The 16481-nt window shown below is 35.6% G+C and overlaps 1 protein-coding gene across 1 annotated transcript; it reads left to right on the top strand.

The window, feature by feature from the left end:
* The first annotated feature begins 6872 nt into the window (after positions 1-6872).
* On the top strand, positions 6873-8155 carry LOC145571227 (uncharacterized). Its single transcript, XM_081630295.1, has 4 exons — positions 6873-7228; positions 7329-7424; positions 7578-7791; positions 8009-8155. Exons 1-4 carry the CDS (start codon positions 6873-6875, stop codon positions 8153-8155), a joined length of 813 nt encoding a protein of 270 aa, XP_081486421.1.
* The last annotated feature ends 8326 nt before the right edge of the window (positions 8156-16481 follow it).

Below are 16481 nucleotides of genomic sequence, written 5' to 3'. Positions count from 1 at the left end.
TTAGGGTCATAATCAATTTGGGTTGAACCGTGTCGGTTTGAAAATGGGTTTAGCCCGTTTAAAGTGGGTTTCGGTTTAAACAGTTCGGGTCTTAATCAGGATGGGTCGTAATTGGTTCGGGTCATAATCAGTTTGGGTTAAACTAGGTCGGTTCGAAAATGGGTTTTGGTTCAAAACATATCGGATAAAATCGGGTCCAATCATTATCGTTTCAGGTTATAATCGGTTTAGATTGAACTTGGTTGGTTTGAAAAAGAGTTTACCCAATTTGAAGCGGGTTTCAGTTCAAATCATATCGAGTTAAAATTGAGTCGGATGATTATCGAGTCGAGTTAGTCAGATAACAGGTAGGAACGGGTCATGTTATAATCAAGTCAAGTCATAAATAAGTTGGGTTTATCGAGTAGTGGATTGAAACGGATTAGATCATAAACATATTGGGTTATAGGTTGTAAATGACTCAATCATAACGGGTTACGGGTTTTAAACGGTTTGGTCTCAATGGGTTATGGGTTGTAAACAGTTCGGTCACAACGGGTTACGGATTATAAATGGTTCGGTTACAACGGGTTATGGGTTGGAATGATTTAGGTTTATCGGATTTTTGCCGGGTTTTAACGGTTTTCGGTTTAAAATGGGTCGGGTTACTATCGGGTTTATACGTAATCGGTTTGGGTTGCTTTCAGTTTCGGGTTGTAACGGTTTGGCTTGATAACGGGTCGGGTTAGTAACGCTTCGCACAAATTCGGTTCAATTCAGTTTCGGGTCGGAAAAAATTAGGTCGGGTCAGTTTTTGGTTTCCAAAAAACAGGTTTTAAACAGTTCAATTTCTTTTCGGATCGATTCGAAATAATCGGGTTTAATGGTTCTGGTCCTGACAACTCTAATCAAGAGTGATCAACTTAGCTCTATTGTCTTATACGGAGTATTCGGTATTTTTGTATCAAGTACTTGACATTATTAGTTCAAATTTGATTTATATACTATGTAAATATCTTTTTCAAACTTAGAAAATGTACACTATTGTATGATTGAACTCTCAACAATACAATAATTTCTATTGTCTTATCTACCAAGTTATACTTTTTCATTAGAGACACTTTAGGATGGGGATTTTCTTATCCTTCCCCACACTTTTAAAGTGCCTAACCTGCTAACGCGGGCCGAAAAGACTCATAAAAGATTTTGGCCGGCCCTTCTCCTTACCAGTCAAAGAAAAAAAAAAAAAAATTGTCCTGTTTTTATACATTATATTGTACTCGATATCTCTGTAAGCAGTATTCGCATTAGTTTTAATTATTATTTTCAAAGTTGAAAAAAGTTATATGTACAACAATGTCTACTGCTCTGCTGTCTTATAAAGAATATTCGGTATCTTTGTATGGAGTTCTAGCGCAGCTAAGACATTAGTTTGAATTTGATTCATTTTTTCAAAGTTGGAAAACTGCGGAGTATCATAATTCTTAATTAAACGCCAATTTCAATTGCTTTAGTCTTATACTAGGTCCCATTCAAAAAAAAAAAAAAAGTCTTATACTAGGTTAGGTAATTTTTAGTATTATTATCAATTCAGCAATTCTACACTATTTTAGTTAGTGTAAGAAAATTGTCTAATAATATTGTGAAATAAACTATCAAATATTTATTGAAATAATCACGGAAGATCCAATTAGCTTTTATGAATTTGATCATATAATTATATATCTACCTCACGAAATAATTCAATTCCCTTCGTACTCGCTGTTAAAATCACGCTATTATTTTTATCTCAAATCAAGCCATTTACAATATTAATCCATATCTTCCAAATAATATTATTTCTTTATTCAACCTTTCTCTTATGAACTCTAATTGAATTCTTTCTTATGTAAGAACACCTTATGTAAGAATTCTTTCTTATATAAAAATTCTTTTTTATGTAAGAACACCTTATGTTCTAAACTTTTCCTATGTTCTAAATTTTTTTTTTCAGCTTATGTTCTAAAGTTCGTCCTATGTTTTAAATTTTTTTCTACTTATGTTCTAAAATTTTTCCTATATTCTATTTTTTTTTAGCTTATGTTCTAAATTTGTTCCTATGTTCTAAATTATATTTTCAGCGTATGTTCTAAATTTTTTCCTATATTCTAAATTATTTTTTCAGCTTATGTTCTGGATCCGGTAAGAACCGGATCTGTCCCCTTGTATAAGGAGGAGTTCTTACCGGATCCGTCCCTTATATATATATATATATATATATATATATATATATATATATATATATATATGTATATATATATATATATATGAACCCTTTTTTTTATGAAAGAACACTTTATGTTCTAAACTTTTTCCTATGTTCTAATTTTTTTTTTCAACTTATGTTCTAAAGTTTTTCCTATATTCTAAATTCTTTCCAAATTAATTCCTATGTTCTAATTTTTTATTTTTTTAATTTTTTAACTTATGTTCTAAATTTATTTCTATGTTCTAAATTATTTTTTTAGCTTATGTTCTAAAATATTATGCTTATGCTCTAAATTTTTTATTGCTTATGTTCTAAATTTTTGCTATCTTCTAAATTTTTTCTGCTTATGTTCTAAATTTTTTTCTATGCTCTAAATTTTTTTCTATGTTTTAAATATGAACTTCTCAAAATAACAGAAATGACATACTAAAGGATCATTTTAGATGGTTAGATTAAAACTAATAAAGGGTTGAGATTGGTTCTTTTATAAGATTGGGTTCTTATATAAAGAGGGTTCTTATATGAGCCTTCTTTTATATATATATATATATATATATATATATATATATATAATCTCCTGTCAGCAAAATACCTCGATTAAGCAAAATGCCATCATTAACTTCGTTTGGCGGGAGAAACGGAAAGGCAATTGCCTTTCCACCACTCATTTCTTCTTATTTAAAGCTTCCCAAAGAAGCTAAAAAATCATTTTCTTCCTCTTTTAGAAAAAACCTAAAACAGAGCATCTCTTACATTCGTGTGGTGGTTATTAATGTGGCCAGATGAGACTGAAAGTTCCTACTGTAAATACGCCAAGCTCTACATTGAAGAAGGTTTATTGTTTTTGTTTGTCGTTTTGTGTTAAATTTTGAAAGTGATGTGGGTGTTTGTTTGCTTGTTTAGGTTTTTTGTGTATAAAAATGAAAATTATGAGTTCGTAATTTTTTTTTTCTGGGGTTTTGAGTTAATAGGTGTGTGGGTAAAAAAGGGGTTAACACTTGAACTAGCTAGAAACTGATATGTACCTATATGTGGCCTTAGGTATGGTCTCACTTGCTCATGCGCACCCTATCTTCAGCCAACAAGACCTCCTTGTCACCCATATCTTCACCAAAGTTGACTGGGATGACCAAATGAACGTGGAGCTGGTGTGCAAGAAGTGGAGGATCTGGTGGCGCCTCCATCACTTGGCGTTTCGTCTCCCCTTCCTTGGGCCATATGCTGCTGTGGTGGAGTGGATTTTGTAGGACACCGTCTTTAATGGAGGCAAGGACTTCCATGCCTGGATGACGAAGGACATGATTGTGTACTTCGATGGATTCCCTCTACTATTCAAGGAGGAGGACGGGAATTAGGATGGGGGTAGGGTAGCTAGGGGGGTCTGTTTTTGGAGCAGCTGATTAGGAATGGATGTATAGTGATGCTGCTGCTTTGTTAAGCTAATTTAGGAGTTTTATGTAAATGTCAATATCATGGGAGGTAGTTTTTTGGAGTGATAAAATGTATGGCCTTTTGTGATTTTGTTACTACCATGACATTGTCTAGTTTAAGTTTATTTTCTCTGGTTATGTAAACAATTAACAATGATGCTGGTTTTTGTGATGTATTTTTATATATGAAGGTTTGGAATGGTTTATATTTATTAATCAATCTTGGTTATGTTTATATTTGTGTTTGATGATTTAAGTTTTATTTATGGATATGTGTGATGATTATGGTCTAGTTGTTTTGATTTTGCTTTGTTGTTATTCTAAAATGGATTGTGAAGCTTATTTGATCAAAACCGAATTATGAATGTGATATGTTACATTGTTTTTTGACAGAAACTATGGCTTTGAACTCTTGCATTGTGGTTCATCATGGTGGGCAATGGTTGGTTAGGGGTAAAATGTTTTACAGTTGGGGTAGGATTAATGTCTTTGTATACATACCTGAGTGTGTGGATTCATCTTATGTGAAGAATATAATTGAGTTTCTAGGACATGATGACATTGTAAAGATGCATTACTTAGATCTTAGGAAAACAATGGCTGATGGTATTAGGTTCTTGGCTTTTGATAGTAAGACATCTGATCCTTTCTTGTCACTTTTGTTGGAATTCAAAGTGATTCATGTCTACACTGAACATGAGTTAGGGCCTACATTACACACTATTGGTATGGGATTGGGTCATGGTTCTTTCACTAAGTTGCTTACTGGTGGTGGGGTAGGGTGTTCAGCACCAAAGGTTAATGAAGACTGTGGGTTTGATGTGGACTATGACATTGAAAGGACATATGAGGATCATGTTGAACTCCTTAATTCTAGGAGTAAGGTAAGCCAAGATAAGTTAGAGGAGTAGAATTATGAAGATGAGAGGGATATGTTAAAGAGGGTAGCAGAATCTAAGGGTAGGGAAGCTGATTTCTTTGGCAATGATTGAGAGGGAGAAAGTGATGTTGACAGTCCTAGTGAGAGTGAGGATGATGATGCCTTTAGTTATCTTATGCCACCCTGTAGGGAATATTTCAAGCATCCCACACTTGAGCCCCACTTTGATCATACACTTAAGTATGGTGGCGTCTAAAGGGAAGAAAGCTAGATCAAAAGAGTCGCCAATAAGTTTTAGGAACTTGTAAACCGTTCACAGGGTGAAGGTTACACCCCTTCACGATCTATGAGATCACTAACTCCATAGTGGTCTGGAACCATAACTGAATATTCAGGGATGAAGGTACAAATCCAACCTAAAAGAGATTGAACCCGCCCTAAAAAGGCCTCTACTTTGTTCTTCTCATATTCATGTGCGCTTTCCGACTAACATACAATCAATATATTAATCCTTAACCTGTTTAATCTATGTTGGTTGAACATTAATGCACAAACAAATCTATTATTGGCGATCACTTGAATTATAATATTAGCCTAAACAAGATTATTAATTATCTTATTAAGCGTGGTTACAAATACAAATTCCCTTTAATCCTGCAAGAGAGGGCGTGATCAAGCAATAACAATAAATCAAGCAACATATCAACAAATCATCATAATAATAATAATAAAGCATAATAATATTAGCAAGATCCTAGGTATGATACTAAAAAGATTAATAATAAATCCTAGCATGTCACTAAACAATAAAAATTAAAGCTTTATCCCTAACATGATACTAACATGATAGAAGAAATAGGAAGCAACCTAAACATGATACCAGAAACATACATGATATTAGAAATATTAGATAATACCCTCAACATGATACTAGGAATCATAAAGACATCCTAACATGATACTAGGAATTAAAATAATCTAAGCATGCTATTATATATCAAAAGAATAATTAAGCAATTAAATTACTTACTTTGATACTTCGTATCTCTTTCTAATAACAAAATACACACGTTAGTAACTTCAAGGAAAATATAAAATCAAACAATTAATTTATATAATTGAAATAGGGATTTGGGACCAAATCCTCAGAAATTATCAACCTTTCACGTCTAGGGCGAAGGCAACTTCGAGCTTGGCTAGGTGTGTCTAAAACTCGTAAATGTGGAATTTTATGAAAAGGGGAAGGCTTAGAAAGAGGGAGAAAGAATAAGCTTCTAGCTTAAGCGAGAGAAGAGAATAGAATTAGATTATTGTTGATGATTGTGAATGAATAAAAACGGGGAAATACGACCCTATTTATTAGAAAAATAGTCCGGAAATTATCAGAAAAAGACCAAATCCTATTAGGAATAAAACTGCCTCTGTCGCAGAATGACAGGACCCAGTGCGACGTAACAGCCCTGTCGCTGTGCGACAGGCTTGCCGTTGCGCGCTGACTTTGTCGCTCCGCGCTGCTTCACGCGTTTTCTCAAAACTCGTACGGAATCCTTAATCTAATTAAATTCGATTAACAACGTCCGTACTTATCTTCGAAAATCTGATTTAATCTCATTAAAAACACTTGTTTTAATCCAAATAAAATTCTTATTTTTCGTAAAAGATATAATTATCATTCCTAATCTCATTAGAACTCAAAACAACCTTCTAGATTATTCTAGAAGATTAAAACCAATCCTAATAACTTTAGGAATATTAATTAATGGGCCCTCCACTAGATCACTGGGCCATAAAACCATTTTAGGCCCAATTTAGTATTTTGACCATAACTTCCTCATTATTCATCGGAATTGAGCTTATAATATATCATTGGAAAGCTCTTTTCGAGCTCATTCCAACTACACTTTTATTAGACCCTTATCATGGACCAAACTAAAATGAACTAGACATTTTCTTAAATAGCGTTCATTTTGAAAAACAGAAAGAAGAGTTATTTTTATTAAAACAACCAAATCACAAGACTTTTCACACTTTCACTTCGTTCGACAATCAAATGAAGTGAAAGGTACTCATCACTGGGTTTGGTTTTGGGGAGACACAATTAGGTGTCCACACACCGTAAGGTGAGAAAAGGCAGAGAATTGTTGGGAGTAAGAGTACAAAGTCAAATTTTTTTGTAGGACAAAAATTTGAAAATGTTGTTACCTTTAGGAAAGCTTTGGCACATTACATAGTAGAGTGTGGAAGGAACTTATATTTTTACAGGAATGATCCTAATAGGGTTGGTACAAAATGCAAACAATTCGAAAAGGGTTGTCCTTGGAAGATATGAGCATCTATGGAGCAAGGTAAAAGGAATTTTCAAGTGAAACTTTCCGATGGGCATCATACTTGTGGGAGGTCTATGAAGATTAAGAAAATGAATTTAGGTTGGATTGTAGATTATTTTGGTAACAGGTTTGGAAAGAACTCTTACATGAAGGTCCATGACATAATTCGGATCCTTTGGTTAAAGGAAGGACTCAAAGTGAGCAGAATAATGGCATATAGGTCAAGAAAAAAGGGGCAGCCTAATATTGTAGGGGAGTATGAAGAGCAATACTCTCTCCTTCCTAGGTATGCTGCAGAAATAAGGAGGAGTAACATGGAAAATATTGTGAAATTGCAGTTGAATGCAAATGTGTTTGAGAGATTGTACATTTGTTTTGAAGCTCTCAAAAAGGGTTTCCTTGTAGGTTGCAGGCCCTTTATTTCACTTGATGACTGCTTCTTAAAAGGGCCTTTTGGTGGTCAGTTACTTGTTGCAGTGGGAAGGGATGGGAACAATCAAATGTTCCCTATTGCATGCATGGGCTGTAGTTGAGGTTGAAAAAACTGATACTTGGACCTGGTTTCTTTCCCTCCTTGTAAATGACCTGGGAACACATAAGGGGCTGGTTACACTTTTATGTCAGACTAGTAAAAGGGGTTACTAGCAGTTGTGAATACAGTGTTCCCAAAGGCTGAGACATGGGTATGTGCCAAACGTGTATTGCAATTTCAGGATTGTATTTGGAGGAGGGATTGAATATAGGAAGCAATTATGGATAATTTCTAAGAGCAACACAGAGAATGATTTTAAAGCTAACATTGCTCAGATGAGAGTAATATTAGAAGATGCAGCAGAGGATTTGTTGAACAGAAGGTACAAGAAGTGGTGTAGGATATTCTACACCCCTATGTCTTGTTGTCATAGTGTGGACAACAACATGAGTGAAGTATTCAATTCCTACATTCTTACCTTAAGGCATAAGCCCATTATCACTATGTTAGAAGATATTATAGAGGGGTAGGTTGCACAAAGAGAGAGATGAAATAGGTAAGAAAGCTATACTGTTATGCCCTAGGATCTAAAAGACTCTTGAGAGAAATAAGATATGGGCAAGGGGATGGAATGCCTTTTGGGATGGAGGTTTTTGTTATGGGGTGAGGCAGGGTGCTACACAAGAGAAATTTGTGGTCAACTTACAAGACAAAACTTGTAGTTGCAATGCCTGGCAAATAAGTGGAATTCCTTGCAAACATGTTGTGGTTGTAGTGTGGAACAAAGTTGATGAGCCTGAGCATTATGTGAATGAGTAATTCACAAAGGAGACTTATCTCAAGGCCTATGATTTCCTTCTTGAGCCACTAAATAGGCTCCAACAGTGGCCTGAATCTGATGGTGTTGTCATAGCACCAAAGTTGAGAAAATTTCAAGGAAGGCCAAAGAAATTAAAAACAGGAGGTATCAGGTGGGAGAAGTAACAGCAACAGGCAGGTCGAGAAAGACTGGATCAGCTATGAGATGCAGCCTGTGTGGTGTCCTAGGCCGTAATAAAAGAGGTTGCAGAAATTCTGGTCAGGAAAGGCAGTAGGATTCCAGTAACAACCACCCAAATGATGCAGAATAAGAACAAACTACAACTTCTACTGTTCCAATGCACATGAGAGATGTAGGGGTGTACACTTACCCCAATGGATATCAAAGAGTTGCTACTGTAAGTGCACTAGCCTATTTGTTTGTAAATTCTTCAATTTATTGAAAATATGTCATTAACACTTGTTTTTTAAGCCTATAAATATTCAAGCCCAGCCTGCTCCACTAGCACATTCTGCTCCACCAAGACAAAAAGTTCAAAGAGCATTTTACAGTGACTATGAGGGAGATTAAACAATGTACTTTTTCAGTCAAGTGTATCCACTGTCAAGCCAACAAAGCCAATCAACTGTTATTTCTAGTGAAGCACTACAATTATTACAGGACCTAGCAAGATCTAAGAGAACAGGTAAGAACTAAAGTAAACGTGATCTATATTACATTGATTTTTGTCAATACGTTACTTCCTAAATATATACCAACAAAGCTCTACACATACAAGAACAACCAAGTTCCACAAATCACAGTTCACCCTAAGGTTCAGTGTAGCAACCTTTCTCATCTTTAGCAGCAGGTAGTCACTCTCCATTTTCCTAAAATCCTGCTTACATTATCTTAGTTCCTTCCTCAAACTCAGCACTTCAGTATTCAACTCCTGTTTCCCTTGCATTAAGCCTGAAATTACCTCTGTCAGCCAAGTAGTTGGATCCTCTTGATGAACCCATTTGAAGTACTTCCAACCCCTTAGCTTCTTCTTGTGTCTGCATCATAATCAGGGCAAGCAAGGAACCTCCTACTAGGATTATCCTTTGTCCATGCCCTGCTCTTGGCACTAACAGCCCACGGTTCCATCTCTTTGAACCTACATTCAGCCCAGAACTGCTTCTAAACATCCCTTATTTCTGTAACAGAAAATTGCAAATTTTTTTAGGCCACTAAGTCTTTTTTACACTATTTTTTTAATGCAGATAATGTCATTTTGTTGTTGTTCAAGAGGAAATATGGAGCCAAATATATGTAGCCTCTGAAGTTTGTTTTTGTTTTTTGTTTTTTGTTTTTTTTTTTTTTTAATTTCTAACGGCTAGTTGCAACTGACTGTTTTAGAAAAAATTGAAAGTTTGGTACCTCCCTTAAATTTTGTAAGAATTTTTTTTTTCTCTTGTTAATCGGTTGCTGTAGGTGTGAAAGTTTATTACTTTCTCTTGAGTACCTTGCCTAATACAAATGCAACTTCAGTACCTTCCCTGATAGTTTTTGCAAAGTTTAGTCTTTAGAAGTGTATGTAACTCGAAAAAAACTCGAGTACAATTGCCTAGACATTACTGATTTGTGTTTGTGCCCCCCCCCCCCCCCACCCTTTTTTCTCTAACAAATTTTTTTTGTGGAATATTTCCTTAACCATCATTCAATTCCAGCCTAATTGCTTCTAATTAACAAACCCTAATGTTATACTAGTAATTCAAGTTTTAATTTCTAGTTTGAAACAACAAATTTCAACTATGTTAATTACACCCATTCCACCCAACTTTATTAAGCTTATTGGAACTTCAAGATCACCTTCCACCCTTAATTTTTCTAATTTTGGTGCATAATTTAACCAATTCTAAGAATTTCATGGAATTAGAATCGAAATTCGTTTATGGGTTTGATTGGTATATATCTCCAATATATACCCTTATAATCGAATTTTTTTTATGGGTTTGATTGGCATTTCCAACATAGTACTCACTATGTTCTTATTTGATCGTCCCATTTACTATTCCTTTGGTATTTTAAAAACTTTGACCATATTTGTACTTTATGCATTAGATAAAAATCATCACATGTCATATGGTCAAATTTGTTTTAGTTATATATAATTTCAATGTCAAGTTTTTAATATTTTTAATAATATTTTATAAATTACATTAATGGTCAAAGTTAAGTGCCTCGGGTGTTTTACTTTGACCATTAATGTAATTTATAAAAGCAAAATTGTATTTTTTTTTAAATTTGTGTATTGATTAAGGTTTCTCAGGGTGTTTTCGAGAAACCCTAATCAATATGGTCCATGAAGTAAAAGCAAAATTGTATTTTTTTTTTTTTATGTAATCACATAAAACATGATCATTCAAAGGTGAAGGAACCATTACATACCAAGCAAAGTGTAACTATCATGAAGTAAAAACAAAATTGGATGAAAATGAACTATCAAGGAGTATAAAAAGCAAAATAGCAATTAACCAACTAACTAAATATAGTAGGGAGTGTTTGGTTTTTCTTGAAAAATTGTTTAGAGAAAAATCATTTTTGAAGATTAAATAGAATTCTTCATCACAACGTGTCATTAAAATTTAGTGTTAAGTCTGTAAGATAAAAAATTGTTCCTTATTTAGCGGGATAAGAAAGAATGGCCAAGACTTCAGAAAACGAGTATTGTGCGGACCAACCATTCCGTATAGGGGCGTAGTTTCGTGCCGCAAACAGAGACAATAATACTGCTCATTCACGAATGAATTATTGTATGTGATCGAGTTTACGTGTTATAATTAAGATTATTATTTGCAAAATGTTTAGCAAGTCTGAGGGAGAGAAACGTGTGGCAAATTTTGTCACTATACAACATTTGAGTAGTACGTTAGCGTCAAGCTTCTAGCTAGCGAATCTACTCTATCGGATCATAATCCTTTTTAATACTTCTATAAGAGTTGGATTAAAGGTGGGCACGGGCCGTGCCGGCACGACTCCGGCACGGCCCGGCACAGGCACGGGGGTCGGCACGGCACGGCACGGCGGCCCACCTGTGGGCCGTGCCGTGAACAAAAATCCGGATTCCGGCACGGGCACGGCACGTGGCACGGCGGGTGGCACGGTGACCGGCACGTGGGCCGGCACGCTGGCACGACCCGCCGGCACGACACGTGGCACGGCCAGGCACGGCCCGGCACGGCACGGCACGGCCCGTGCCTTATTATTATTATTATTATTATTATTATTATTATTATTATTGTATTCTTGGAACTACTTAATTATATAAAAACTATTTTCTATTTTAATTGTGGGTTATTTGGATTGTTGAAATCTGTCTAAGGCGGGATTTGGGCTCTGGACAACGTCGCTCCTAACCTCTCCTACCTGGGATCTCATTGATCCAAGTAATCTACTATTATTATAATTATTTTTAAAAATTTAATTTATATAAAAACTACTTACTAATTAATTCTCATTGATCTCATTGTTGTTAATTGTTACTTTGTTATTGTTAGTTGTGTTATTATTATTAATTAATCATGGCATCAAACCCGAACGTTATTATTAATTAGTGCGTCGGGAAGAGTTCTAGACGATAGAAGAACAAGACTAAAACCCGAAACACTTGAAATGTGTGTTTGCTTCAAGGATTGGTTGGATGCCGAAACTCGTTCTCAAGATCGTACTTATGCACAAAACGACGACGATGAAGGAACGTCGACTTCTTTTAGTTCTCATACTTCTCAATCCACTCAATTGGCGGATGAACTTGAACCTCTAGGAAACGAAGACGAAGATGAAGACGAAGGCGAAGACGAAGACGAAGACGACCAATAATAATTACATGATTACATATTTACATTATCCACTATTGTATTCTTTTTGTATTATCGAACTTCGTATTCCGTATAATAAATGAAGTTATTCAATATTCATACACTATTGTACGATTTTTAATTATCATTACTTATTTTGTAATTTTGTATTATTGAATTATCGTACATTCGTACCGGCTACCGTCATATAATAAAATAAGTTATTCTTCAATTTTTTGTATTTTCGGATTATCGCACTCGTATTTTTTTTTATTATATGCATTGTTGTTTTTAATTCGTTTTTTTATCATTTTTTTTTAAAAAAAAAAAAATAAATAAGAGTGGCACGGTTTGGCCCGCGGCCCGGCACGGCACGGCCCGCTAGGCACGTGGGCCGTGCCGTGCCGTGGGCTGGGGTGTGCCAATTTCAGGCACGGCACGGCACGGCACGCCCCCACCCCGGCACGGCCAGGCACGGCCCGTGCCCATGTTTAAGTTGGATAATTATTTTTCAGGAAATTTTGACACTAACTAACCCTTACTATTAGTGTTATTCTTTAAAAGGGTCAAACTATTGATTACCTCACAATAATAACTATTAGAAAAAGCGACTTTTATCCCCTTATATAAGCTACAGTTTGATGTAAACAAGGAGCAATAATTTAAGTTAAAAAGCTGATAGAGTCGAAAATAACAATTGAAAGACTCTGATTCAATTAAAAATCGTAGCGTTAAAATTCATGGGCTCTGTTTATTTTTAAACCAAGAAGGGTGAGTCCTTCACGGTGGTTATGCCATCAGGGGTGACTTCGACGAATCCCCCTTCGATGCTTAAGTTAGTAAGGTATTGGGTTAATAATAATAATGGATAAGTGATGAAATGTGGTTGTCTACCCTCTTTTCCGTTGTACTTGGTTTACTATTTATAGTTGTACTATTCTTAGTGCTACAAGTTGGGGCCTGCTGGGGTAAGCCATGAGGTTCAGTCCCTGGGAGATTGATCCTGACTCCAAGATGGAGCTTGTTGGCAGCCTCCTGGGAGGTTTTCCCTAACCTTGGACCAGACTGGTGTAAGTGCGCACCTCTCAAGTGGTGCTGGGAGCGCGGGTCAGCTCAGTGGGAGCTACCCTATACAAACTAGCCCCTTAAAAGGTAGTCTGACGCACTCAGGGTAGCTCTTGCAGACTGGCGACGTTCTTCTGACCTGGGGTTCGGAGCATGGGAAGAGCTCTGCTAGAGCTATCCCATACAGTAGTGTTTTAGATTTAATACTCCGGTTTTTTTTTTTTCCTAATCTATTTAGAGCCTTTTGAGTAATGTCTAGCTCTTTCAAAAACCTAGATTAAATAGTCACTTTTTTCTAAATTGGAGCCATTTATTCCTATTATTGGCTATCACTACAAGTGTTGTGGTTCGAAATCGGAACAAAAAGTGACCTTTTCTCCGCAGCACTTAAACATGGGCAACGAGCCGTGCCGCGGTAGGGGGCGTGCCGTGCCTAATTTTGGCACACCCCAGCCCATGACACGACCCACATGCCCGGCGGGCCGTGCCGTGCTGGGCCGCAGGCCAAACTGTGCCACTTATTTTTTTAATAATAAATGTAAATAAAAAAAGATATACATATTTTTTTGTACAACTTAATTTTATATAAATAATGTGATTAATTTATGTTTATGTTAATGTTAATATATTTTGTTTTGAACAACTTTATTTTAATTAAGGTTATATAAATTATTTATCTAATTATGTTTAAGTTTATATAAATAAATAAAAACAATCTTATTAATTTAGCAAAAAACAAAAATGCATATAACAAAAAAAAAAAAATTATGAGTGCGATAATCCGAAAACACAAAAAATTGAAGAATAACTTATTTTATTATATACCGGTAGCCGGTACAATAAATCGATAATACAAATAATTAATGATAATTATTATTGTTCGTCTCCGTCTTCGTTTTCGTCTTCGTCTTCGTCTTCTTGTGGTTCAAGTTCATTGGCCAATTGAGTTGATTGAGAAGTATGAGAACTAAAAGAAGTCGACGTTCCTTCATCGACGTCGTTTTGTGCATAAGTACGATCTTGAGAACGCGTTTTGGCATCCAACCAATCCTTAAAGCAAACACACATTTCAAGTGTTTCGGGTTTTAGTCTTGTTCTTGTATCGTAAAACCCGTCCCGACACACTAAAAGCTCTTTCGGAGGCAACGGAGGAGACTTGGATAGCAAAAATATCACGAGCCATTGTCGACAAAATTGGATGTTTCATGGTTTGTGATTTCCAGCAATCAAGGATGTCGAGGCCAAACTTCTCTTCATCGTCCATGCCTTTCATGAAGTCGTAACTTAGGTAAATTTGCAACTCCGAAACATCGCTTTGTGTTCTCCTAGTTGATGATGATTCCGTACCTGAAAACTTGGACATCATGTTAGCAGCTTGTGCAAATAAACCTTTGGCCCGTTTACTTACGTTTTTGGATGTTTGAGAAGCGGCAAATCGAGACACGGTTCCATATTTACTTTCATAAACTCTATATAAAGAGAAAAACTCATTAGTCACCTTATTTTTAAAAGTTTCAATATCATCTTCAAAATTCATGTTACTATATTAGATATCAATTAATAAAAAAGTGCCATCATATTTTTGCCTAGGATCTAAAATAGAAGCAAAAATATAAATCATAGGAATATCAGTGTAATATTTACGCCATTTTTCCTCCATAACTGGAAGCTAGATATCCACGATAATCATGTTGTGATCGGTGTTCGGAAAAAAGTTGTGCAAGTAAACATGCATTGCTAAGAAAAGAATGGGAACAAAGATTATATACAGAAGAAAAACAATGTGTCATACTATATAGTAATTGTAAAAACTGCATATATTTTTCACAATTAGCCCAATCATCTTCTAGTAAAGCACATTGTGGAAATTTCATATTATAAAAAAGTGTTAAATAAACCTTGTACTCGATTGCCCGACTCAACATTTCATAGGTGGAGTTCCACCCAGTTGGACAATCCGGTGCTATTTTTATAGTCTTTATCCTTTGTTGCCTGCAAAAACCTTTCCATTCTTGATATCTCAAGTTAGAGCTATTAATAGACATAATAGCATTCCTTATTTTTGTGATAAAATGGACCAATTGCTTGTGTTTCATCCTTCACACACAAGTTAAGAACATGACAAATGCATCTAATATGAAGTGCTTCTCCATCTAATACTAAATCGGTCATTTGGGGTTTAACCAAATTCGCACTATATGTCATAGACGTTGCATTATCGAAAGTCATAGACATGATTTTATTCCTAAGACTATATGCATCAATGGCTTCCATTAAATGATGAGAAATGTTAAGACCGGTATGAGGGTATTCAAGCATTTTAAAATGAATGATGCGTTTTTGTAACAACCAATCATTATCCAACCAATGACAAGTAACACATAAATAGTGAAGTCCGTATCCACTATCCCATGCATTGGCGGTTAAAGAAACTCTACTAGGAAGATTAGCCAATTCATTTACTAATTTCAATTTATACTCTTGATAATTCTTCATGGCAGCATATCGAACGGTTTTTCGGGAGATTTTTTTGTGTTTGGGTTGTAGTGCTCGGTTAATGTAGTTGTTAAAGGCATCATTTTCGGCGAAAAGAAAAGGTTGTTCGGCATGTACAATCATTCTCCCAAGTTCATCCCTATCTCTCTCATAACTGTAAATGAAGCCTTGTGGATGGAATTGAGAAATTTTGGGTTGAGTTGGATCATTAGATGGTCCACCATATCTTTTTGAATGTCTACTAAGGTGTCCCGTCCCTCCCTTGGTATCGGCCGAGAAAAATTTACTTTAAGTCCGACACGGGGCTTTGGTTCCATTTTTACTCAATTGATAGTGTGCCCAAACTTCACTCTTTCGGTTGGTTTGAGCAAATTCCTCTTCGGTACACCACTCTAATATGTTAGGATTTTGGGTGTTAGGCATTTGGGTGGATTGTTCACTCGACCCGGAGGCTTGTATTTGGCTACCTTGGTTACTAGGAATAGAAAATTCATGTTGTGATCTGTATAAATGAGGTGAGAATTGGGTTTGTTGAAATCCCGAACTAGGCATAGTCCAAGGAGCCATATCATCCATTTGTCCGTGCCCTTCCGTGGTTTGGGGATGAAAGAAAGGGATGGAAGTGTTTGGAAAGGGCATGTTAGGGGAGTGAAAGGGCATGTTAGGGGAGGGAAAGGTGTTAGGGGGGGGGGGCATTGAAGTGTTTGGGTTTGGTGATTCCTTACGTTTTGACTTGACTTTTCTAGAGGAGGAGGAAGTGTTCGGGTTTGATGCCATGATATTTAATAATAATAACAACAATAATAATACAAATAACAAATTAACAATAACAATAATAATAACAATTAACAAACAATAATAATAACAATAACAATAAGAATTAGTAAGTAGTTTTTATATAAATTAAGTTTTCAAAAATAATTATAATAATAGTAGATTACTT

Source organism: Chenopodium album, chromosome 12 (genome assembly GCF_948465745.1).
Source record: "Chenopodium album chromosome 12, dcCheAlbu1.1, whole genome shotgun sequence".
Classification (NCBI taxonomy): domain Eukaryota; kingdom Viridiplantae; phylum Streptophyta; class Magnoliopsida; order Caryophyllales; family Amaranthaceae; genus Chenopodium; species Chenopodium album.
Note: the sequence above shows the minus strand (reverse complement) of the source record. Positions and strands in the feature narration are given on the sequence as shown.

Bases quoted from the DNA above. Each gene is read 5' to 3' on its own strand.
- LOC145571227 (XM_081630295.1), top strand. From the start codon at position 6,873: ATGGAGCAAGGTAAAAGGAATTTTCAAGTGAAACTTTCCGATGGGCAT. The intron at 7,229-7,328 runs GTACATTTGTTT...TTTGGTGGTCAG, and splicing joins GCAAATGTGTTTGAGAGATT to TTACTTGTTGCAGTGGGAAG. The intron at 7,792-8,008 runs GTATTCAATTCC...GGGGTGAGGCAG, and splicing joins TGGACAACAACATGAGTGAA to GGTGCTACACAAGAGAAATT.